The sequence below is a fragment of the Chaetomium globosum genome, genomic scaffold (genome assembly GCF_000143365.1).
Source record: "Chaetomium globosum CBS 148.51 scaffold_3 genomic scaffold, whole genome shotgun sequence".
NCBI lineage: Eukaryota > Fungi > Ascomycota > Sordariomycetes > Sordariales > Chaetomiaceae > Chaetomium > Chaetomium globosum.
Genome location: NT_165978.1, coordinates 2,929,017 through 2,953,075, shown reverse-complemented (window position 1 = coordinate 2,953,075; position 24,059 = coordinate 2,929,017). Strand labels below are relative to the sequence as shown.

At 56.0% G+C, this 24,059-nt stretch overlaps 9 protein-coding genes across 9 annotated transcripts in view; 5 read left to right on the top strand and 4 right to left on the bottom strand.

Annotated features, from left to right (window-relative positions):
- Positions 1-2,313: 2,313 nt before the first annotated feature.
- CHGG_06259 (uncharacterized protein) lies at positions 2,314-3,289 on the bottom strand (the record flags this gene model as incomplete). The annotated part of the gene is made up of 2 exons (XM_001222353.1): positions 2,314-2,996; positions 3,076-3,289. 2 exons carry the CDS (start codon positions 3,287-3,289, stop codon positions 2,314-2,316), a joined length of 897 nt encoding a protein of 298 aa, XP_001222354.1.
- An 810-nt stretch (positions 3,290-4,099) lies between these two features.
- CHGG_06258 (uncharacterized protein) lies at positions 4,100-5,113 on the top strand (the record flags this gene model as incomplete). Its single annotated transcript, XM_001222352.1, has 2 exons — positions 4,100-4,233; positions 4,315-5,113. 2 exons carry the CDS (start codon positions 4,100-4,102, stop codon positions 5,111-5,113), a joined length of 933 nt encoding a protein of 310 aa, XP_001222353.1.
- Positions 5,114-6,862: 1,749 nt separating this feature from the next.
- CHGG_06257 (uncharacterized protein) lies at positions 6,863-11,583 on the top strand (the record flags this gene model as incomplete). The annotated part of the gene is made up of 4 exons (XM_001222351.1): positions 6,863-7,435; positions 7,624-8,564; positions 8,790-11,306; positions 11,373-11,583. The coding sequence occupies 4 exons, from the start codon at positions 6,863-6,865 to the stop codon at positions 11,581-11,583; spliced, it is 4,242 nt and encodes a 1,413-aa protein (XP_001222352.1).
- A 769-nt stretch (positions 11,584-12,352) lies between these two features.
- CHGG_06256 (uncharacterized protein) lies at positions 12,353-13,194 on the bottom strand (the record flags this gene model as incomplete). The annotated part of the gene is made up of 2 exons (XM_001222350.1): positions 12,353-13,070; positions 13,130-13,194. 2 exons carry the CDS (start codon positions 13,192-13,194, stop codon positions 12,353-12,355), a joined length of 783 nt encoding a protein of 260 aa, XP_001222351.1.
- Positions 13,195-13,710: 516 nt separating this feature from the next.
- On the top strand, positions 13,711-14,183 carry CHGG_06255 (uncharacterized protein; the record flags this gene model as incomplete). The annotated part of the gene is made up of 3 exons (XM_001222349.1): positions 13,711-13,713; positions 13,975-14,037; positions 14,094-14,183. 3 exons carry the CDS (start codon positions 13,711-13,713, stop codon positions 14,181-14,183), a joined length of 156 nt encoding a protein of 51 aa, XP_001222350.1.
- A 1,533-nt stretch (positions 14,184-15,716) lies between these two features.
- CHGG_06254 (uncharacterized protein) lies at positions 15,717-16,709 on the top strand (the record flags this gene model as incomplete). Its single annotated transcript, XM_001222348.1, has 1 exon — positions 15,717-16,709. The coding sequence occupies one exon, from the start codon at positions 15,717-15,719 to the stop codon at positions 16,707-16,709; it is 993 nt and encodes a 330-aa protein (XP_001222349.1).
- A 424-nt stretch (positions 16,710-17,133) lies between these two features.
- Positions 17,134-18,745, bottom strand: CHGG_06253 (uncharacterized protein; the record flags this gene model as incomplete). Its single annotated transcript, XM_001222347.1, has 3 exons — positions 17,134-18,095; positions 18,199-18,272; positions 18,495-18,745. 3 exons carry the CDS (start codon positions 18,743-18,745, stop codon positions 17,134-17,136), a joined length of 1,287 nt encoding a protein of 428 aa, XP_001222348.1.
- Positions 18,746-19,132: 387 nt separating this feature from the next.
- CHGG_06252 (uncharacterized protein) lies at positions 19,133-21,065 on the top strand (the record flags this gene model as incomplete). The annotated part of the gene is made up of 4 exons (XM_001222346.1): positions 19,133-20,084; positions 20,134-20,303; positions 20,358-20,833; positions 21,008-21,065. The coding sequence occupies 4 exons, from the start codon at positions 19,133-19,135 to the stop codon at positions 21,063-21,065; spliced, it is 1,656 nt and encodes a 551-aa protein (XP_001222347.1).
- Positions 21,066-21,563: 498 nt separating this feature from the next.
- Positions 21,564-24,059, bottom strand: part of CHGG_06251 (uncharacterized protein) — a gene marked incomplete at both ends in the record, with an annotated part of 3,449 nt that continues 953 nt past the window's right edge. Inside the window, 7 exons of the mRNA XM_001222345.1 lie at positions 21,564-21,584; positions 21,674-22,225; positions 22,314-22,613; positions 22,697-22,904; positions 22,980-23,412; positions 23,519-23,669; positions 23,731-23,982. Coding sequence (XP_001222346.1) covers positions 21,564-21,584; positions 21,674-22,225; positions 22,314-22,613; positions 22,697-22,904; positions 22,980-23,412; positions 23,519-23,669; positions 23,731-23,982 — 1,917 coding nt within the window. The remainder of the gene's footprint in view (positions 21,585-21,673; positions 22,226-22,313; positions 22,614-22,696; positions 22,905-22,979; positions 23,413-23,518; positions 23,670-23,730; positions 23,983-24,059) is intronic.

Below are 24,059 nucleotides of genomic sequence, written 5' to 3'. Positions count from 1 at the left end.
TCACCAATCAGGGGTCTCTCCTTATTCCTGCTTCCAGCTGGCGAAGCCAAGCCCGTCTGATCAGTGAGCACGAAAAGGGGTACGGGGAGAGGAGGTCCACTGAGGCCCTGCAGGGGTTGAAGCTCTTCCAGAAGGACCACTCATCACTCGGTGTCTCTGGCACATGTTGCGTGTGATACCAGCACCACTTCGGCGCAGAGAGGCGCTGCTGGGAATCTTAGGCAGGTAGATTTCAGGTTCAAGTACATAGCAACTGCCCACAGCCTGCCTCGCTGGTCTCCGCGGCTGATTCTATTAATGGAGCTGCCTTTCGGGTTGTCTTCCAGCTGATATCTGGGCAGTGACTTACATTGCCGATCTCAACGGTTCAGTTCAGCCGCTAGCCCAACCATTTCTGCACCAAGGGACATCAAAAATATTCCAAGGCGATCAAGGATGCACATCTTTCACAGGAGCCCGGTTTTCCGGGAACACACTTCGTCAGTTGTCCGTGGTGATTGCCGACTTTGCAGAATGACTTTTTTTTTCGATGTCACTCTGGCATTGGTTCGGTGCACCGGTCCCGCTCATGCAAATCATCGTTGGTTGTGTGAGATCCACTGCCGACCGAGCGGCGTGCAAGCATCGGCAGACGGAAAGTTCCCTCACTCAGGCGCCTCGACTGGAGCATTAACTCGGTACCTAACTGCACGAACAAGGCGGAGGTTGGTGGGCGTCTTCTGTTGCCAGTGGGTGACAACCACCTTATCAAACTCTCCAATCTCAGGCTGTTTTACGTCTGTGCGCTGTCTCGTTCCGAGCAGGGTGACATCGGACCCCGGCCTGGATTGTTTCATGTTTCGCCTTAGCGAAATGCTTCTGACCACTCACGCGTCAGGGCCCAGCTGGCTTGGTCCGAGAAGAATGTGAGGGAAAAGAAGTCAGGAGTCGGATTGATGAGGCGAGCATCACAAGCATCGAGCAGAATCTAAAGATTAGTTTGGTTTGTTTTTGACGCCTATTTGACGAATTCCCCGAATCGGGTGTCACGTTGCGAAGAGGGGAAGGGCTCAACAACAGCTATCTCTGGCTACCTCTGTGAGTTCTCGAGTCACCCTACGTAATGATAATAGGTGGTTAAGTTGTAGTCAGTTAAAACACCTATCATTTGTCGACCATTGGCCCAGCTACGTTACTTACCTAGGTAAGGTAGGTAACGCTAAGTTGACCTAGAGTCCTAGTTTTGGCACTTGTTGCTGTTCAGAGGAATGCTCTTGGACAGTTGTCACTTTTGGTTCTAGGACATCATTGTTAACCTGGAATTGTATGATCGTTAGCATGGCTTCACGGCTTGGCTGTGGTCCACTGCCATTGTTGGCTTCCTCCTTGGCCCATTCACCTTAACCCACCTTGACCTATCGTCTCGCCTGTTGGTATCCCGGAGCAAGTCAAGCCGTCCTTGACCAGATCTTCCTCTATTCTAGTCGGTGGATGAAACAACAGGGGCCAATTGAGGACCCTTTCAAAAGCCACCTGGATGGAAATAAGTGCCTAGGTAGGGAAGTAACTATTGGTATTCCAATATAAATATAGTAGGTAACCTACCGATTCAGATAGCCAACCCCTCTTGAAAACACCTAGCATCGTCCCTATCGTCGATTTACCCAGTCGTCGAGAGCATATTTCAAAACCCGTCGCAAACATTGAAATCAGGTTTGCTCTGCTCCATTCTCGACTGCCCTCACTAATAGCATATGTCCGCTGCCATTGAACCTTGCATCTGCGGTGCTATAGCTACATGTATGCTACAATGACTAACAAACCATCCGAGTCTTAGACCACGTGGAACCACGTTTACAACTATTATATGGGGTGTAGTCATTTGTGGAGCAACAACTAGGAGCAGTGTCCAGCGAAAGCCGCCACCAGGTCCAGCAGGGCTGCTAGATGTGAGCGTCGCCACTACTAGTTGAGACTTGAGCACATCCGGTGGTCGAGAACTGACAACTACATCTAGCGCAATTGCCAACGGTGCTACAGGGGAGAGCCATTAATAGGCAAAATCGTCAATCGATTCAGGTAAATCATGGAAAAGTTATTGAAAGACTTGCATGTCTTCGCCCTTCAAAAAAAAGTCGAACTGTAAGGAAGTCGAATATAGGTATTAGGGCAAAAATACGGTGCATGCCATCCATGTCCTCTATGTACAACGCAATGAAAAAATGATAGCACTGAACCCCTAGATACACCTCAATGTCCTTGCCCCGGATCAATATACCTGTCCCACAATCCCACAGTTCCACTCTCCACCTTTGACTTGCGAGTCCCTCTCCTCTACCTGAGGTTTGGCGGATGACAGCCGAGCTCGACAGGAGGCGTCCTGGAATGGTAACCCATCTCGTACACAGGGTAATACTGGACGGGGGGAGGAGGGGGGACCTGCGGCTTCCACGTCCCGGTCCCAGCAGCATCGGGAGGCGGAGGCTCAGGGTGGGCTCTCCGTTGGAGGTCGAGGAGAATTTGTTGTTGTTTCTTCAGGTACCGGAACCACAATATGCCGCAGATGATCACCACGACCCCTACAACGGAAACGCCCACCCCGATGCCCGCCTGGGCGGCGACCGGGAGGCCTCCGCCTTCCCCTCCTCCTCCTCCTTCAGATACACCGTCTGTTCCCCCAATGCCCTCACCAGGTATTCTGCTCGACGCGGTGGCTTCGCCTTGGTCTGGTCCGGTCTGAGTGGCTGTCGAAGAGGTCGATGACAGTGCGGCTCCAAGGTCGGTCGACCTGGAGGGATTCGTGCTGCTAGACGACGACGACGATGACGTGGTGGTTGGAGAAGGCTCGTCGGTGATGTTGAAGTAGCTGGACGACATTGTCCGTCCTGTGACGGGCCCCGTCGCATTTTCGGGGCCTCCTTCCTTCAGCCAAAAGAAAAAGATGTTTGAAGACTCCAGATCGAAGTCATACAGTTGTACCGTCCAGCCAAGTGCTTTCGCGGGACCGGTCTTGGCTTCTTTACAGGGGTTTCTTGAGTTAGATGCGGCGCCGGAAAGTCAATGAAGTTGAAGATTTGAAACTGTCCAGGTACTCACGGAAGATGATTGGCCCCGGCGTGGCGGAACCGCCGGCGATCGCCTGTTGCCATAGAGTGATGGTGTATGCGGTGAGATCCGTGTGGTACTGGATGTTGTGAACGTCTCCAACATGCCAGAGTTCCCTTTTTGCGGTCGGTTGAAACCACTGGCAAGACAAAATTGGGATGATGAAGGCGAATACTACCCAGACTCGGACGTCAATGGGAGTCATGTTAAGGAATTGCAGATCGTCGCTGCGTCACAAGAAGCTGGGAAGTCGAAACAAAAGAAAACAAGGAAATGCAGGACCTGGGCCGTCTCACACCCGACGCTCCATATCGTCTTTAATACTGCACACTCCTCCATAGTTGTGTGGCCTCGCAAATGGTGCCAACCCAACGTTCACTCTTCAAAACGCCAAATCGCATTGTGCTGGCTGTAAAGAGTTTGTTGGCGAAGATTGGATACTCAGTCTTGATTTGATACCCTGGCGCCGGAAATCCAATCACAACCCGTCTTTTAACGCCCTCTCAGATCTGCAGCTTCCTCACCAACAACCGCGCTTGGGCTGGGCCCGGCGTTTGGAGGAATTCCGGCCCAGCGGCTACCTCTTAGGCTCTCACCCTATTCTGGACGAAGTTGATTTTGAAATTGACACAGCACCTTCATCTCTTCTTCATTTTTATCTTTTCTTATAATTCCGAAGACACGATGGACTTGCGCCTATTCGCTAAACGGCGTGCTTACACACTCACCACCGCGTTAATTATCACTGTTCTATTCTTGGGATTCCATTCTCTCAGTAGTTCGGGGCTTTCAGCGTGTGGGAGCCACCGGCGGGGCTCAGCAAGCGGTCCGTTACGCGACATCTACAATACCACGCTTGGTGTGAGTTTGAATTTCCATTGTCGCGGCACTCGTATGATGGCCGGATGACCCGAGATCATAACCGTCTTCATAGTTCGAAAAGATATTCGTCGTCGGTCTACCGTCCCGGTCGGACCGTCGCGATGGCATAACACTACAAGCTGCTCTTAGCGATATGCAACTAGAGTTCATCGACGGAGTCATGGGCAAAGACGTCCCTGACAAGGCCGTCCCAATGGCCAAAGGCAAAGAGCGTCTTCGTGACGCGTCCATAGGCTCATGGCGCGCACACATGAATGCTGTTCGAGAGTAAGTAGGATTTTCCATTTCCCATTCATACTCGTTCAACCTGTTGTTCAAGGTAAAATCGGCAACTAATTCTTTCCGTAGAATTGTGCACCGGAATCTTTCCTCGGCTCTCATTATGGAGGACGATGTTGACTGGGACGTGAGGATAAAAGACCAGCTCTACGACTTCGCGCTGGCGTCGCAGACACTCACGCAACCCTTGCGTGGCCGCACTGGCGCATATGCTGACCCGACATATCCGAAGCCATCGGAGGACTCACCCGAGACACCACCCGAGCTGGTTTTCCACCACCTCCCTGCTACTACGCCTGCAACCGTCTCCCCCTACGGAGACGACTGGGACCTCCTCTGGGTCGGTCACTGTGGGATGCACTTCCCCTTCAAAAACGGCAAAAACATCCCGCGGGGCCGAGTGATCCGACCCGACGACGAAACTGTTGCGCCGAAGAAGAATCTTTGGACCTTCAACATACCCTTCACCCTCGTCGAAAAGTACCCAGAGCATACGCGCGCCTACCACCATGTGCAGGAAGGCGTGTGCACGCTAGCGTACGCGCTCAGCCAACGCGGGGCCCAGAAGCTGCTGTATGAGGTTGGGCTCAAGGAAGTCACCGACGCTTACGATATCCTCTTGCGGTTCTTCTGCGAGGGGTCCAAGGGCCGCAAGGCCGGACGCCAGTGCTTGACCACTCAGCCGACCCTTTTCGCTCACCATCGCCCCGCCGGCCCGAGGGGCGCGATGAGTGACATCGGGAATCACAAGGGATGGCAGGATAAGTCCATGACGGATATAATTCGGTGGAGCGTTCGGATGAATGCTGATGTGCTAATGGACGGGGGCGAAGATATGATTGATCAATGGCCAGACAAATCTAAATAGATACCTCGGTACGGTCTTTGGGGTTTTTGGATATTGAATTCTCGGGCATGAGGGCGTATGGGGTTTTGTATTTTCACTGTTCTTTTGTATACCGTGATTTACCATTGAGTGGGAGAATCTACTAAACAGAACACTACAACTAAACTATCTAGTACCTGATCTTACAACCTGACAGTTGCCCACATGGCAGGCGTTTGGTTTGCCGTGACGGATACCATAGTGAAGTGCAGGATCTATGTCAGGAGGGAAACTGATTTACTCTCGTGATAACCACCAACAAACCATTGCTCGTATCGATTATATCGTCATAAGTATCGTGGCGGTAGACGCTGACAACGTAGACATGTTGAACTAGGTAAGGTACGTTCGATTTACCAACGGTATCATCAATAACATGCAAAAAAAATAGCAGCTCTAATATCCACACGTCTACGCCACGAACACCCCAGGCCATGAGCAGGCGCCTGGCACGCAGCCAGGAGCAACCGCACACGATGGGCCACTTGACTGACACCCTCTACCCCAGTTTTTACCGGCAGACTATCAACCTCATCATCGTCGGCGTGCTTGTGAGCGGCCACAAGGCCGGGGTCCATCCCGGGTGCCATGTAATGACCACAGCACAGGCGAATCCTCACCCCCCCCGGAGATCCACAAACAAGACGCGGGCAGCAACATCCCCGGTCGCCTTCGATGAAGGGTGCATCTAGCCACGCTGCTACAACTGACCGACCGTCGACTTGCCGCTGCCAAAGGGCCACTCTGGGCCACTCGTGATGATGACTGTTCGTGTTGGGTTGCTGTGGATTGTTTAACGACCCCGACTCCGGAGCGGCCTACATGAACATTCTACAGGGAAACGCCAATAAGGGATGGGATCCCGGCGCGAATAATGTATCTCCATCGCGAATACGTGGGACGCGTTTAGGAATTGATGGGTGCGAATGAAGTAGAATGGACGATGCCTTCCGGCCTCCTTCGCCGGCGCAATTTGGAGTCGTCACGGAGGCGGCCCTGATCCGGGGACGGAGCCCTGTGAAACACCGGAGGGAGCGGTGGGCCGAGTGTTAGCAACCGTACCCATCCCAACTTTTGGCCTGTAATTCTTCAGATTTGCCTCCAAGGTAATGTCACGTGTCAAACCCTTCACTTCAAGCCGGGTGCGCCTGCCATATGTGAGGCTGAAATGCCTCAGGAGTCAGCCTCCTGCCACGTTCTCCGCCTATTGGCTTTTGTGGGGTCTTGCTCCACTCTTCCTCACGTTCCCTGACGAATAACGACACGGTTATTCAGCGAGCCAAGCTGGCGCATGGCTGCTGGGGTCTCGACCCGCTAAGACGACGTCAACCCGAACAGCCCCGTCCCAGCCGCCGCTTCCACACGACCTGCGACTCGCAACTCGCGAACTCGATCGAAACCATCCTCCCTTGTGTCGGCAACCTGCGACCCGATTCTCGGGATACGCAAGCGGATAGCCACGGGTGTCGCTTTTCAAGTTATTTTTGATGCCTGTGTGTTAATAATCACTTGGTCGCTGCCGCTACGTTTTAGGTACTTGGGTAGGGGGACCTGGGCATTTCAATCTCGGTTCGGTTCACTCAAGAACAACCCACCTCAAGAACAACCCACAGCCCACATCCGACACAACTTGCCCGCCGCAACAACAGACGATACTCGGACCCCACCTCTGAGTCCCGACCATTCCATCTTTCCTAGATCATGACGTTTGTCCGCCGCCAATAATTCACCATGACGGCCATTTCTCTCGACGTGCCGCGGCCTGCCCAGCATGGCCGAGGGCAGAACTCAGCTCAATTCTCACGAACCGCCACGCTTGCCGTTTCTGCTGCGTCCTCTCCTGCCCGCCACCCCGGGTCTTTCTCTCGACAGACTACTCATGCCATGTCGCACCTACAAGCTCAGTACGCCGAAGCCTCCGCGTCGGCTATGGCGCCGCAACCAAACGGCATCGCGCGCGCCGTTTCACCTGGCAATGCGCCCGTGCGCCCAGGGCATCCGCTTGCCAACGGAAGGCGAAACACATCGCCGATTCCCTCCTCTTCGAGACGACCATCGAGCGCGCCTGGAGACAATCAACCGGTCGCGTCGAGTAGCCGCGTGGATGGCGGACATGTCGAAGAGAGCAGCCGTTCCGCGGTGACAAGACCGGCCAAACCCCCTCTGCTTCGATCCAAGAGCGAGCACCACCCGCGATACGAAGAAGCAGACGACGATGTTGAGGAGGAATACCACGATCTGGGCGCGAGGCATGGTTTTGAGGATCATTACCTATCCGAGGATGTCATTGCGCACCTCGCGAATGTAAGTGGCACGTTCGTTGCAATGGTGATCGGTGCGCAGTGGGGAGGCTAGCGCACTCTTGATCCGCCGCTACCGTATATCCAGGCCTGCGTATGCCCTGTGCTTCGCATGATCTCAAAGGATTGTCGGCGTGGATAGTGGACTGTGAAAGCTGCTTGGGAAAGCCGAAACTGACGCTTTACACACAGAATTGGTACATGTATTTTACCGACAAGCGCCATGAAACGACGGGCAAGCCCAAGACACCGGCCTTTGAACTCCAGGACTGGCGGATGCGTGACCGACTCAAGACCGTGTCAGCCGCCATCGCTGTGTGTTTGAATATCGGCGTGGAGCCACCGGATCAGCTGCGGACTGCACCGGGGGCCAAACTCGAGGCCTGGCAAGATCCGACTGTCCCACCAGTGAGCAAGGCCCTCGAGAACATCGGCAAATCGCTACAAGCGCAATACGAAACACTGGCCCTCCGAACCCGTTATAAGCAGTATCTTGATCCGTCTATTGAAGAGACCAAGAAATTCTGTATCTCCCTGCGCCGAAATGCGAAAGATGAACGGGTCTTATTCCACTACAACGGCCACGGGGTACCCAAACCCACTGCTTCTGGCGAGATCTGGGTTTTCAACAAGAATTACACGCAGTACATTCCAGTATCGTTGTATGACCTTCAGCAATGGCTTCAGGCGCCCACAATTTTTGTATGGGACTGCTCCGAGGCAACGAACATCCTCAAGAATTATCACAAATTCGTCGACAAGCACGAGGAAGAGGATGAGGAACATGCGCTCAAAGACCTAAACCACGAAAAGACCAACTACCGCCCCTACATCCATTTGGCGGCTTGCGACTCCAAGGAGAACCTCCCAACCAACCCCCTTCTTCCCGCTGATCTCTTTACTTGCTGCCTAACGACACCGATCGAGATGGCTCTCTGGTTCTTTGTTTTACAGAACCCACTTGACACTAACCTTTCGCCCGAGAGAGCACGGAAGCTTCCTGGGAGACTCCAAGAACGGCGGACACCCTTGGGGGAGTTGAACTGGATCTTCACCGCCATCACGGATACTATCGCCTGGACAACCCTCCCCCCGCCCTCTGTTTCGCAAGTTCTTCCGCCAGGACCTGATGGGTGAGCACCTCGTCGTTTCAGCATACTTGTTTCGGGTTTTGCTAATCCAGCTTCCACAGTGGCCGCCTTGTTCCGTAACTTTCTTCTGGCGCAGCGGATTATGCCTGTTTACGGATGCAACCCTCAATCTTATCCCGAGCTTCCCGATACGCGGCGACACCCCCTCTGGGAGAGTTGGGACCTTGCTGTTGACATGGCTCTAGCACAACTGCCCATGTTGGAAAGACGAGAGGCCGATGGCGTCCCGTACGAATACGTCAACTCCACCTTCTTTACAGAGCAACTCACGGCCTTCGAGATCTACCTGACGAGGGGTGATGCGGTCTCGCAGAAGCCTCCGGAGCAGCTACCCGTAGTACTCCAAGTTCTCCTGAGCCAACAACACCGGCTCCGAGCCCTGATCCTTCTGGGGAGATTCCTTGACCTTGGACCCTGGGCCGTGCAGCTGGCCCTGAGTATCGGCATCTTCCCGTATGTGCTCAAGTTGCTGCAGTCGGCTGCCCAAGAACTCAAGCCTGTCATGGTCTTCATCTGGACTCGTGTTTTGGCTGTGGACATCTCATGCCAACAAGACCTGATCAAGGACAATGGCTACACTTACTTTGCAGCTATAATGAAGCCGCAAGAGACATTTCCTGTCGTCGGTGTCGTGGTTCTGGACGAGCACAAGGCCATGTGCGCGTTCATTTTGGCCATGTTGTGCAAGGGCTTTAAGCCCGGCCAGATCGTTTGCAACTCGACTGATATTATGACATACTGCCTACATCATATCGAGCACCCCGAGAATCCTCTCCTGCGTCAATGGTCGTGCCTCTGCATCAGCCAGTTGTGGAGGGATCTCCCAGATGCGAAATGGAGGGGCATTCGAGAAAATGCCCATTTAAAACTGTCGTACCTAATCAAGGACCACTGTCCCGAGGTTCGCGCTGCCATGGCGCACGCCATGACCACCTTCCTCGGCATCCCCGATATCACCGATGAAGTGGCAAGGATCGAGGAGGGCATCGCCTGGGCCATGCTGGAGCTGGCGACCGACGGCAGTCCTATCGTCCGGAAAGAGCTGCTCGTCTTCTTCTCCCACTTTGTTCTTCGTTACGAGAGCAAATTCTTGGTCGCCGCCTACGAACAGCTTCTCGAGGAGAAGGAGTACCAGTTGTTCGCTCCGCCAGAAGATGGTCTCGATCATAAGATGGGCCTGCATTTTGCGCGACGCGAGAACCGTGAGAGAGACGGGACCATTACACCTACTGCGTTTGGTGTGGCCCACGATTCGGTTTTTGCAGCGTGCTGGAAGCACATCAACATCTTGAGCGTTGATCCTCACCCCGAAGTCCAGAGAGATGCCACTAATATCCTGGATTACGTTCACCACGCGCTGCTGCACTCTCCTGTGGGTGCCCAAGCACAAACTCTCATGGACGAGATCCTCCGGCGCGCTAGAAAAGTGTCGAGAGGTGACATGAGCCAGAGAATCAGTGTAGCCGGCACCCGCACTGCGGCAGCTCAGCCGATGCCATCTCCCGGCCTTCTTAAGCGGACAGCGAGCTACTTGTTTGGGCCGCTCATGGGGACGCTCGATGCCGCCGCTAATGCTCCGACTCCTCCAGCAACACCTGCCTTGCAGAGGACGTTCTCCCAACGAAGTCGTAAGGGGCCAAGCCACGAAAACGCCCCCCCTGAGCAGCACGACCAGGTTGCGCCCCCTTCAAACTATCATATTGCCAATGAACCGCTCTGTGCCGGTTACACTGAGCGCAAGCTCAGAGAGGCCCCTACCCTCCCTTTGGCCAGCACCTTCTTGGACTGGTCAACAGAATACTTCCGCGAGCCTCAAATGAAGGCGCCCGAAGCCGAGGAGCCCGGAAGCAACGAGTATAACGAGCGGTTATGGCGTAGAGCACGAAACGAGGCCGTTCTTAGAGAGACGCAGCCACAAAAGACTCACGCCAGGACGCATAAGTGGAACGGCCAAGCGGGTGTCATTCTCACCGGCTCACAGCCGTCCAAGATGACTTTCCATCAGTTTGAGAACCACATCGCCGTCGCGGACGACGGCAACACAGTCACGATCTGGGACTGGAAGACCAATTCGCGCAAGAGCCGCTTCTCCAATGGAAATCCCGAAGGGTCCAAGATCTCGGACATGCGGTTCATCAATGAGGATGACCAGGCCCTCCTTATGACTGGCTCTTCGGATGGCGTGATTCGCATTTACCACAACTATGACAGCGACGCAGACGTCGAACTTGCGTCCTCGTGGCGCGCGCTTACCCACATGGTCCCTTCCAACGTCAACTCCGGGATGGTCTTCGACTGGCAACAGGTCAACGGTCAAGTGCTGGTGGCCGGCGATGAGCGGGTCATCCGGATATGGAACGCGGGCCATGAGATGTGCACGCACGAGATCCCAGCGCGCTCCGGTTCATGCGTAACGGCGTTGGCCTCCGACCAGATGACGGGCAACATCTTTGTCGCCGGTTTTGGCGACGGCGCCATCCGCGTCTTTGACGCGCGCATGAAGCCGCAGGAGACCATGGTCCGCAAGTGGAAGGACGAGAGCAGGCAGTGGGTGCGCTCCGTGCACATGCAGCGCGGCGGCCAGCGCGAGCTGTTGTCTGCTAGTCGCAACGGCAAGGTTCACCTATGGGATATCCGCATGGAGCAGCCGCTCAATATGTTTCAGACGACCAAGGATGTGTTACGGACTGCGAGCACCCACGAGCATTTGCCCGTGTTTGCTGTGTAAGTGTTACTTTTACCCCGAGGGCTTTTCCTCTGCGAGCTAGAAACTAACTGGTTGTTGAACAGTGGCACCTCGGCGCATCTGGTCAAGATCTTTGACTTTGATGGACACGAAATCACCCGCGTTGAGCCTTACTCTGGCTTCCTGGGCCACAAGGCCGCTCCGCTCACCTCCACCGCGTTCCACCCACACCGAATGCTCCTGGGTTGTGCTGCCCGTGGCGACAACCATGTCAGTCTCTACGCGTGTAGCAACGAGCGGGTTGGCCCGTTCTGAGGAAGGTTTCCTTGCTTGCTTCTGTTTCTTTTTCTTTTATCAATTGCATTGCATGTCTCTTTCTCGAGGCTGGCATGGTGGGAGACACTTGTTGGTCATATCAGCTTTCTAGTCCCATGGCTCTTTCTCTGGCGTTTCGAAGGCATACGGGCGGAGGGATACCAAGTGGCGTTTCGGGTATAGCGAGAAGGGAGAGCACGGCCGGAAAGGACATCGGGGGATTTCTCAGCGGAATTGCTTGCGCTGCGGTTATTGGCGACACTAATTAATACCTTCCACGGTTTCTGACTGATGCCAAATCGGGGGTTAGACGCTGAGTTGCTTTCCTGCTTCGGCCATTTGGTAGGGCTTGTGATTGCTTGATTGTCTTATGCGTATCGTCGACTTGCTAGTGTGCTTATTGTAGATGACCTAGGTAACTAAAGCCTTGAAATGGATCCCTGATTATGAATCGAGTTCGTACTTATTTCAATCCCCATGGTCTCCGGCATTATTTAACTCGTTTTATAGTCCAGGTAGGACGGATGTTGTGGCGGGAGATAAATGGGAGATGAGGTCTGAACTCCCGAAGTCATATCGCCTTCTCCCCACGGGTTGGTTCATCACCACGGAAGGGGCAGAGCTCGGCCGACCGCTCTCATCCTCGGGCCGCACTCAACTTGACGGCCCGGAGCCTTTCTTCCTGGGCTGGATTCTTACTGGCTGGCGATGTCCTTGAACTCGCACGAGTCACTCATACCGAATGAGTCACCCCGCCGATTGATCGTCTTCAATCCCAATCATCATCGTCATCGCTGGGTTTCATCCCATCTCGGCTACTCTTGATACCCCTGCTGCCACCCGCAGCCCTCTCCTCTTCGGCATCCTCCGCCGCCCTCCTGCGCTTCAACACACGGATATCGTCGTCCTTCAACGCCCCCACCTCAACCAAGATGTTATCCAAGTCCAGCATGCTCATCCGGACCCCACCTACCGTGGCCAGCGTGACCACCTGCTTGACGATTTCCCCCTTGCTATAGACTAGAATTGTGGGGCAGTTGCGTTCCGGGTAGCCCTCGATGGCCTTGTCGGCGCGCATCTCGCAGAACTTGATGTCGCCGTACTCGCGCGCCGCCTGGCGCCAGAGCTCCGACAGCACGCGCGACTCGACGTTGCTGCCCTGGGGCGAGGCCAGGTTGACCAGTACGGGCCCGGCCTGCGAGGCCTCCGTCACCTCGCGCTCGTAGTCGGGCTTGGAGAGCGGGTAGACGGAGCCGTGCACAGATGTCTTTTGCAGCGCGGCGAGCTCCTGCATGCGCTTCTGCCGGTAGGTCTCGAGGAAGGCCTCGTCTTCTTCGTCTTCGAGGTCCGAGAGGTCCGAGAGGTCTTTGCCTTCGAGCCGGTTCTCGTGCGCTATTCGCCGCGCTTCCAGGATGGCTTCTTCAATGAGCGGGGTCGGGGAGGGCGGCTTCTCGGGGATGACGCCGTGCTTGCGGAGGATGTCGTTCCTGTGAGTCACGCTGTTAATATGGCACTGGGAATAATCGTGCGGCCAGGCCGGTCTGACCATTCTGTATCGGCATTGGGGTCGTCTATGGGAACTGCGATTCGCTGCTCTGTTGGTGCCGCCATTTTTGGAAGCCTTCTCGGGCTGTGCTATGGTGGTCGCGGTGGAAGTTGCAGTTCGTAATACACTGGTGACTCTCAGAAACAGTTAACGTCAGGTCGATAACGGCAGACAAGCTCGATGTTATGAGATATTGCTGCCTAATGGTTGTCGTCGATGCATTCGCGTCCCTCGAAGTGAAGACGTACCCCAATTGCCCCCACCTTGAATGCTTCAACCCCACCATCCTTGAGTTCCGCAATTGCCCAAAAGGTAGCCCCACTTTGCCTTGCCTCAACAGGGGTTAACCCATCTCTTATTGGTCACGCGAGCAAGCCCTAACAGACTTGCTCCGAGGCTAGCCAAATTTGCCTTTTGCTCCTCACAGACCCAAATTTGGCCTCGAAGTTTCGTTCCTGCTGGGTCGCCAGAAAATCCCCTTTGCAACCATCAACGAGCCAGAGTCTGCCGCCAACCCCATCCAGATTTCATCAATCAACCTACTGCTCGTCCTTTCGACATTTCGGAAGTAATCAGTCAAGATGGTAAGAAGCCGAAACTCTGCCCGATTTTTTCTTCGCCATCCTGCCTGTTCGACGTCCCTCTCGCGAGTCACGAGCCCTGCGTCAACACCACATCACGCCGCCGGGAGGATCTCAATTTTGAAGCCGAACATCGGAGTTTGGCCGCGGCCCAAAATTGCGGCGTGATACGGAGACACTTGCGGAGAGCACGGATTTCGGACGGGCAGGAGGAGGAACCCATCATTAAGAGGGCGTTATGCTGACGTATGATTTCTCGAAAAGGTTCTCGCCGTTGATCTCCTCAACCCCAGCCCGGCTGCTGAGGCCCGCAAGCACAAGCTCAAGGTATGCCGAGATTTCGACAAACCCGCCCCTAGGTCGATAATGCTGACAATATGCAGACCCTTGTGCCCGGTCCCCGCTCCTTCTTCATGGACGTCAAGTGCCCTGGGTGCTTCATCATCACCACCGTCTTCTCCCTCTCCCAGTGATTCGTCATCTTCCAAGGCTGAAAGACCGTCCTCTGCCAGCCGACCGGTGGCAAGGCTAGACTTACTGAGGGCTGCTCGTTCCGGAGGAAGTAAGCGGTTCGCTCGCGACTGTTTTCTTTCCTTGGGCATCATGGCATGGTAATGGGGTCTTGTTGGTGTCTGAAAGGCTGGGCTCGAGTTGGGCGTCTAGACACATTACTCTCGATCGTCAAATCAATCTCATTTGCGGATAGAAGATGGATTCGCCAAAAATCACCCCGCACAACAATCTGGGAGGGCGTTTGGGGTCCGGATATCTAGCATCATCGACTTCTCCGACTTTCTCTCGATCTGCGTTTTTCCGATCGTTCGTCTTGTCTTTTGCTGTACAGGCAGGTGATACTGCATGGGAGGATCGCTGGCAGAGGCATTCTCACAAGCGTCTAGATTTCCTTGCCACGGGCGGGTGGTAGGGGCTGCTAAACGCGAGGACGTGGAGCGCTGAGGACCGCCGAGGGCCTCGGTGCGGTGACCGAAAAAAGGGGGCATCATTGTTGCTTCACGACGACAAATTGACGAGATTCCATGACCACGCCAATGTTGTTGGATCGATGTGAGTGACTAGGTTGCGGCACAGTTGAAATCGTGTCTCCATGTTTCCGAGCGGCTCAGTGGTGCCATCCAGCGCAAGCCAACAAACTTGCGACATCTGCCGTAGAAATCGAATTGGGGGTGATGTTGCGACAACTTAAACGCGAGCTAGTTCCAGGTAATATGGGGAGTGTCGGTTGGGGGAAGAGGTATTTTTGGATTTGTTTCACAAGGGCGAGGCCAACTCCAGGCCATAACCCCGGATGACACTTGTGGATATCTCGACCCGAGCCTCCCAACCAATTCCCAGCGTGCTGCGCCAAACAAAGTGTTTCATACAACGTCGGCCACGTCCCAGGCCGCTGATGCGTTCTGAATGAACTGACACAGTAGCTATGCCGCAGGACCGAGGACCGAGGACCCTCAGCCACGCTAATGAAGGGGAAAATCGTTTCACCAAAAAAAGCGTTGCCAACTGAGAGCAGAGCAAGCGAATTGCAGAAAGATTTTCCTGCAAGGGGCATGTTGTCGGGTGAGAGACAACAAGGTCGAGCCCGCAGTTCCATGAAAGAGCTTTGCGCATACTCTCCCGGCAGTTGGCCATGACCTTCAGCACGCCGAGGCTGGCTGCACATCCCAGCCCCGATTCCCAGCCCCGATTCCCAGCCCCGAGGATTCGACCAATCCCGTGCAAGCTGATCCAATTAACGCGTCAAAACACGCTTGTCGCGCCTTGATTTCGCAGGGGCCCCACACCGGATTTCCGAATCGGTCAGCTCCTTTTTGGGCTATTTGGTTTCGGCTGCATCCCCCCAGCCTTCTCTTTGTTCTTTCCCCTCGATCCACGATCAACACTACCCCCGTTCGTTCAACCCCTCGTTTCCCCTGACAACAATCACTGGGGCCCTCGACGACATAACATACCCAACCCACTTGGATTGACCGATCACTTCACAACAAAAAATGGCGGGTCCTCGCACGAAGCGGCAATTCGCCGGCGCAGCTAGCGATCCTGCGCAACGCTCCATCACCTCGTTCTTCAACAAGACTACAAACACCACCACGTCGGCCAATGCCGCCTCGAAAACGACGAGCGAACCGCCTCTCAATGGCCCTCATATCCCAGGGCAAGTTCAAACCGACCTCTTGAATGTCGGCATGCGAGTCCGTAAGGCCATCCCAGAAGGCTACAAGACCGGCAGCGCCTACAGCGGCTTCACGCTCTGGGCCGAAGACAACGCCGTCCGCAAGCCCACCCCCACCGAGGACACCTACGCGATCAAAACCACAACCAACCCCACCACAGCACCCACTTCTTACCTGCGCGAACTGGAGCCCTTCTGCGGCATCAACCGAGTCGGCGGGTTGGCCTTCCAGCCCTCCCACAACAACGGCAGCTCAGCCATGAACGACATGGACGACATGGACGCCATGCCCGGCCTAGCCAGCAGCCAAGACACCATCTCCAGCACCCCCTCCTCCTTCCCATCCTCTTTCCCAACCACCACCACCACCACCATCATCACCACCCCCACCCCAACCCGCAAGCGCATCTTCACCTCCGACGAAGACGACGCCGCCACCACCACCACCCCAAACAACAGCAGCACCACTACGCTCCCCTACCGCGGCCCCGTGCGCCTGAGCAGCGACAGCCCCGAGGCGTGGCTGCTGGAGCTGGAGGAAGAGATCTCGCCGCGCAGCGCGGCGCCGCCGCCGGGGCTGTGGGAGAGCGCGCGCGTGCTGGCCGTGCCGCGGTCGCGGGCGCGGGCGCAGCAGGTGGGGTTGGGGTTGGGGTCGGGGGGTGGTGGGAAGGGTTCTTCTGTTGGTGGTGTTGGTGGGCAGGAGGAGAATGTCATGGTTGTGGTGCGGCGGGAGGATGGGAATGATTTTGAGGAGGCGAGCTTTTTGGATTATGGTTTGACGGCGGCGGATGGAAGGATGGATATTGAGTGACGGAAGAGGAGGGGAGGTATGTGGCTGGGCTGGGATGGTCTGCCGATGTGGATGGTGGTAGTGGGTGGGTAATGGCATTGCAAGGTTCATGGCGTTTTCTTGTTCCCCTTTTATATCTCTGCTGAGCGTCGAGCAGGAAGAGACGGGTCTGCATTATACCAGGATTATCGGAGGCGGGTTCTGGCTTATTACTTGTACTTGCATGTTTTTCTGAAGGCGACGGCGTTTGTTACGAGGAGCACAGTGGACACACCGAGAGGGTTGCATTCTGCTTATTGTTCGAGCATACCTACGACGCGTAGCGCGAGCAAATGAAATGAAATGAACATTAAATAACAGTTACCTCGTCAAGTGGTGCTGTGGCTTGAAGCCATAGTATCAAAGTGAAAACCCGAGTAAGGTAGATGGCATGCCGGTGCCAAACTTACAGCGCGGGAAAAGGGTCCCGAAACTCGAGCAGGTCCCTCTGTCCGTAGAACTCACCGGCCACGGTCAGGACCATGTTCAGGGTCGCCCGCATATTGGCCCGGGCTTCGGCCTCGTCCATGGTGGCCGTTTCCTCGTCGCTGCTGCCATTCGGTCGGTCCTCAGGGGTGTCGGCATGGGCTGCGACTAGGACCTTTTCTTGCTGTGTGCTCGTGTTCTCCTCGAGCCGCGCCAGCAGTCGGGCCTTGGCGGCCGCAATGTCAGCGGCAATGTCCTTGTTACCGGCAGTCGAGGGCGCGTCGTCGTCAGTGACCTCGCCCTCATCAATGTCCATATCCATCTCCCCGTCTTGGCCTTCGCCGTTATCGGCATCAGTGGTAACAGCGGCGGGGGGTTGCGGCTTCGTCGACGTAGAAATGGCGTGCTCCTCCCCATCCTCGTCCAACACCATTTCCTCGACAAACTCCTCTTCGTCATCCCCATCGATATTCCCCTCCAAATCCCCCTCCACCTCCTCTCTCAGCGCATCCATATGCGCGATACTCACCATCATCAGCACCGCCCTCTTGCCCAGCTCCCGCACCCAGCCCACCTCAACGTAGTCCATCTCGCCCTGGTCCGGCAGGCGCGCGAGCAGGGCCCAGATCCAGCGGCTGGTGCGCGGACGGAGCTCGTAGCCGCGGCGGATGAACTTGCCGCCGAGAATGACGCGCAGCAGCTTCAGCACGCTCTGGCGCTTCAGCGCAGCGATCTGCGCGGGCAGCGGGTCGGTGTGCCGGATGCGCTTGGTCCACACGCGGAAGGTCCACGAGTTGGCGCCGAACGAGCCGACCTCGGTGCCGTGGTCTCCGCGGCAGGGCTGGCAATGGCCGATGCGGACGGGGTTTGGTGGAGGAGGGCGCGGAGGCGCAGGAAGCGCGCGGTGAGCGAAGCGAAATAGGCTTTGCGGAGGGCGGCGTTCTGCGCTGCGACACGATCGGCTTCGGCGACGGGGAGGATTTCCCCTTCTTCGGCTCCGTCGGGGGATGTCGTGGACGGATCTGGGTCGGGCGCTGCGGTATACGCGCCATCGTGGTAGTAGCCTCGTGAGTCGCCGACGCCGTCGGCGTAGATGCTGCGGTCGATGGCGTCGGAGCCCTGTAAATGGGTAGGGAGCTCGGGGCCAGCTTTGGGGGCCACTAAAACGTTTGGAACGCCGCTTGCTTCTTTCCTGTGAGATACTTACCATTAGTTTTCCCAAGTTCTTTTGTTCGTTTGCGGTGTTCACGATTCACGTCCGGCTGGGGTGGGGATTGTGATTTGATTTAGCAGGTGCTGGATGATGATGACGGTATAATCACAAAAGAATAAAAGGCTTACCGGACTGCTCTTAGGTAGGCGAGTGCCTCAGCATTCTGTTCGAATTCGAGATCGTCATCTGAAAACTGGGCGGATCCATCGTCATCGAGACCCGGGAAGGCAGTTCGCTGGCCGTAGGTGGGATCGGGTTTACCCTCGACCTGCTTTGGTTTGGAGGGTTGCTGTTCTCGGCGTCGCTTGTTTGATGACGGATACGACAACTCATTATCATCACCGGCCGTCACGGCATTGTGATTTCGCTTCGGCCCCATCGTTGAACTTTGAACGTTGCATCAACGGGTCGCGCTGTTTCGTGCATTGGGGTTCAAGGATACATCTGGATTTGGGAACCTTTGGTTGTATTGGTCACATTATTGCTTACAACGATTCACACAATGGTTCATGGTTGATTCATACCCCCGATAAGTGTCTAGCTTGCTGATAAGCGAGATAAACTACGGCTGCCCCTCCATGCCCCGCCAAAAAGATGGGTGCCCCTCAACTCCGAAGTGTGTCAGGCCGGGATCTTCAGTGACTCGTAAATTTCGACTCACACGACTCGAGGCGCAAGGAGTATATCCGCTTTCCTTACAATTCAATCAAGCCAATTCCACATCCAAACAACAACCAAATACCTCCAACCCATAATAACCCCGAAAATGGCCGAGCCTTCGGTAAGCCCAGCTCCTCCTCCAGCCGAGACTCCTGCCGCGGCTCCTGCTGCCGAGGGTGGTGAGGACGGCGGAGTTTCAAAGAAGGCCGCCAAGAAGGCAGAGGCCAAGGCTAAGAAGGAGGCCGAGAAGGCTCGCCGCGCCGCCGAGCGGGCTGCCACCGCTGCCGCGTCTGGCTCCGCCGCACAAACCGAGGACCTCGCCAAAGACAACTACGGCCAGGAAACACACGAGACGAAGCTATCCGCCGATTTGGTCGAGGTAAACCTAAAGAAACTGGGCGATGAGCACGTCGGAAAGTCGATCAAGCTACGCGCATGGATCCAAAATGCCCGCATGCAAGGCGCCAAGATGGCCTTTGTTGAGCTGCGCGAGGAGGGCAACTGGTCAATCCAGGGCGTTGTGGCTGCCAATCCCGAAGGCACCCCCGTCAGCCGTCAAATGGTCAAGTGGGTTGGCGCCATCAACCCGGAAAGCTTCGTCGTTGTCGAGGCCAAGGTCCAGAAGCCCCTCGAACCCGTCAAGAGCTGCCGTGTCTCCAACTACGAGCTGCACATCACGAAGTGCTTCGTTCACGCCGCTGCCCCCACCGTTCTGGGCATGACTCTCGCTGCGGCGAACCGACCAGTGGCCAACTTTAGCGACGAGGAGGTGCCCGTCGAACAGGAGGTTGAGAAGCTTACTATTGCCTCTGCTGGAGAGGCCACCGGCACGCCTGCTGCCAGCATGCTTACCCACCTGGACAACATCGTGATGCACAAGCGGTCGGCTGTACAGCAGGCCATTGCCGATATCCGCGGCGAGATGAAAGAGCTGTACCGCTCATACTTGAGGTCGCACGGTTTCAAGGAGTTTGAGCCCCCATGCCTCATCGCTGCGGCGTCCGAGGGCGGCGCCAACGTGTTCCGCATGCCCTATTTTGAGAAGGAAGCATTCCTCGGTATGTGGCCGGTTCTTTCTTGTTTGGAATAAACACTGATCCGTCCAAGCCCAATCACCGCAGTTCTACAAGCAAATCGAGATTGCGGGCGGCCGGAAGCGCGTGTTCAGTGTTGGGCCCGTGTTCAGGGCCGAGAACTCCAACACACCGAGACACATGACCGAGTTCACCGGTCTCGATATGGAGATGGAGATTAAGGACGATTACCGGGAAGTTGTGGTATGTCATAGCTTTTCAACAGCCCCATCAGTATGCCCGCTAAAATACGTATAGCATGTGCTTGAGGGTGTTCTGTTCCACATCTTCCGCAACATCCAGGAGCGCTGCCCTGAGGAAATCGCCCTCGTCCGCTCTGTGTACCCCTCTGAGGAGTTCCTACTCCCCGAACCCGGCAAAGAGGTCCGCCTGACGTTCGCCGAAGGTCAGAAGCTCCTCCGCGAGGAGGGACCCGAGGAGTTCCGCAACGTCACCGATGACGAGGACATGAGCACACCCCAGGAGAAGGCGCTGGGTGCTATCATCCGCAAGAAGTACAACACCGACTTCTACGTGCTCGACAAGTTCCCCGAGGGTGCCCGTCCGTTCTACGCCAAGGAGGACCCAACCAACCGCAAGGTTACCAACGCGTACGATCTGTTCATGCGCGGGCAGGAGATCTGCTCTGGTGGGCAACGTATCCACGACCCCGTCGAGCTGGAGGCGCGCATCCGCACCAAGGGTATCGACCCCGCCAGCCCGGGGATCAAGGAGTACGTGGACATCTTCAAGCAGGCTGGTGTGCCGGCGCATGGCGGTGGTGGTATTGGTCTGGACCGCGTCGTGGCGTGGTATTTAAACCTGCCCAGCGTGCATCTTGCGGCGTTCTACCCCAGGACTCCCAAGAGACTGCTTCCGTAAGAAAGGGATGGGCGTGCTCTCATCAGGTACTGGTACTGGTATTGTATGGCCACGGTCCTGGACTACGATCGTGATGAGGTGTGAGATTTCTGATGTAAGCGTGCTAGATAGAAGACTTCTATAGACTTCTGTGCCTTCTGCCAGGGAAGAAGGACTACCTAAGCCCCAAATTGCCCATGGGTAACGTCATCTAGCTTAGTCTTATGACACAATGTCCTCGCCAGCTCATCTAACAGCTCCATCTTCTTGCGGTTCTTCTCCGCTGTGTCGCTTCCCCTCGTCCCCAGCGCGGCGATCTTCTCAGCAGCCGCACCAAACTCCTTCCACACCTCGAGGTACTTATCCTCAGGCTTACCGATCCCAATGTTATCAAACGCCTGCTTCATGTTGTCCCGGCTCTGCAAAGCAGCCGCCGCCTTGGTATAGTAGTCCTGCACGGCGGGATCCTTCGTCCCCGGCTTCTCCTTGTTGTACTCCCGCATGACCACCGCACAATGCATCACTAGCGACGCCAGACCCGCCGCCAGCGCCGTCGCCACGGACGACCCGTCATGAAAGCGCGGCGTCTTGGACCCGCGCGGGTTAAAGTCCTCGGCCACCTGGCTTCCGGGGAAGAAGTAGTCGATCTTGCCCTTGTCCTCCGTCTCCGGCGCCGACTGCCCATGCGGCAGCGCCGCCCCGATCCGGAACACATGGCCCGGCGCCTGCCGGTACGGCAGCGAGTCCTTCGCATCCTCCTCGATCTGGTCGCTCGCCGAGCAAAAGATCAAAATGTTCTGCCGCACCGCCTCGTCGATGGCCGCTTCCAGTTTTCCGATCGCCTCCGCCTCCGCGTCCATTCCCCCCCCCGGCCCGGTGCCTGCCGCCCCCGCGGCGCTGTTGTCGTCGTAGAGGGGGCCGCGCACCACCCCGGGCGCCTTTTTGCCCTTCACCGTCCAGGATATCGAGATGATGTTGACCCGGCGGCGGATCGCGCCCCAGATGGCTTTGGCGGCGCTGTCCGCTAGCACGGTCCGTTCGCCGTTCTGAAGGCGCTTGTTGTGTACCCGCATGACGTGCAGTGAGACCCAGGGGTTGACCCGCGCGATCATGTTGGCCATGATGGTGCCGTGCCCCTCGGTCGAGCGATGCCACGGGTTTTCGGTGCGCCCACTCGGCGGGTAGTAGCTTTGGCCGATGGCCTCTACGATGCCGTTGTAGGTGAGGAGCTGGCTTAGTTCGAGACCGTCGTCGATTAGAGCGACCTGTTGATGGAGGTTGTTAGATGCGATTGTATGAAATAACCGCCGTGAAAGAGGTGGGTTTGTAGGGAAAGCGGTGCTGGCGGCTTACCTTGATTCTGTAGGGCTCCATATTCAGCTGCAAACCCCTGAGGGTGTTGTGGACGGACACCATTGATTTCCTGAACTCGTCCATTGTCGAAACCCATACGTGCTGTCTCTGGGCCACGGTGACCTGACCCCCCGTCGAACTGCTGGTTGGATCCCCTTGTTCCTCGGCGTTTTGGCTGGCGATCAAGCCATTGATCCTCGGTATAATCTTTACTTCCTTGACTCTCCCGCTGGTATTGGTGATGATATCGTTCTGGAAGATGTCCAACATCCTGTTCATCTTTGCGACGCTTTCGAGGCCCTAGTCAGAGTCAATATTGTTAATACCAAAACGGCCTTTGGGTAGTAGTACCCGAAGCCATCGCAAAAGGCAGCCTGACATACCGGCGCTGCGTAAACCCTGAGGGTTTTCAATTTCATTAGACGCGGGATGCCGGCCGAACTTCCCCAGCCCCTCAAGACCGCCTGGTTTCCGCTCCAGTACAGGTTTACATGCTCTACGTCCGGGGCGGCGGCAGCGATGACGTCGGGACTGATATCGGGCTTGCGCCAGTCCCTGGTAAGAGTAGGATACAGGTAAGCATATGCCCGCCTGTGGTGGATGGGGACATGTATCTTTCAGGGGTTGTTTATGAGTCCAAGCTGGACCCCTGGGGGAATCCCTTACCATGTCTCGACAAGAATAGATGGGTGGGCTGAATTTCTCCCCCTCGCCGGCGGCTGCTCCTGGTCCTGCGACGCGAGGGGCTCAGTACCCTGAAGAGCCATCTCAATGGCTGAATCCGTGTGGGCGGGTTCCTCCAGGTCGTCCACCTGCAGGCGGAGAATACGCGTCACACCGCAGGACGACAGCTTATCGAACACGCTGACCAGGTCGTTGCGCCCCATCTTGGGGTTTTCTTGTACTTGGCCGGAACGCCCTCGACCGTAGGTTTTCCTCTCCGGCTTTTCATGTTTCACGGCCGGGGTGACCTGATCTAGGCCGGGGATATAGACGTAGGCCAGCGTGTCCAAGAAGCCACCTACCGACATGCGTTCTATCAAAGTAATGATGGTGTTGGCCCGGCTATGACCGGAAGCATCAAAGTACAGGTTTTTGTCTAATCAAAGAAGGGTTACCAGACGAACTAGGTCAGCCTTTATTGTTCACGCAGCAGAGGAATGGGAGTTGATCGTAGCTAGCAAGTAGCAACAGGCTGTACATACCAGAGATATCCTTGCCATGGATCAAGTCTCGGGCATCCATATCCGGACGGGACCGGATGTAGTGCAGTCTGAGGAACTGCAGAATATCCGTGTAGGCCTTGGCCTTGGCCCTCCTGTTGGTAGCCGCGGCGCTAGGTGCCACTGTCTTCTCCTGCGTCGTCGTTTTGGGTGTCTTGTCCCTTGTTGGTTTGGCTGGGAGAGGCTGCTTCGACCAAGCGGACGGCGGAGGCATCTTCCGGGCGTCGTCGTTGAGGTCTTTCTTGGGGCGTTTCCTCAACTATCGACATGCGCCGGGAACTACGGCCATCGGGGTTCGCCTTCACCTTGGTCTTGTCGACCAATTGTCCGTTCATCTCGATGGCTCCGAGTTCCTTCCTAAGACTCGGTGGCCCTGCCCTAGGCTGGTTGTCTTTCCCTGCGGTCGAGCTGTCGATTGGGCTGGCGGTTTCCCTACGCAGGAGCGGCTTAGGTCCGGGAGGAGCGGAAAGTTGCGCTAGTTTGCCGCCCGTGTCTTTGGCTTTTTCTTCTCCTCCCATGAATT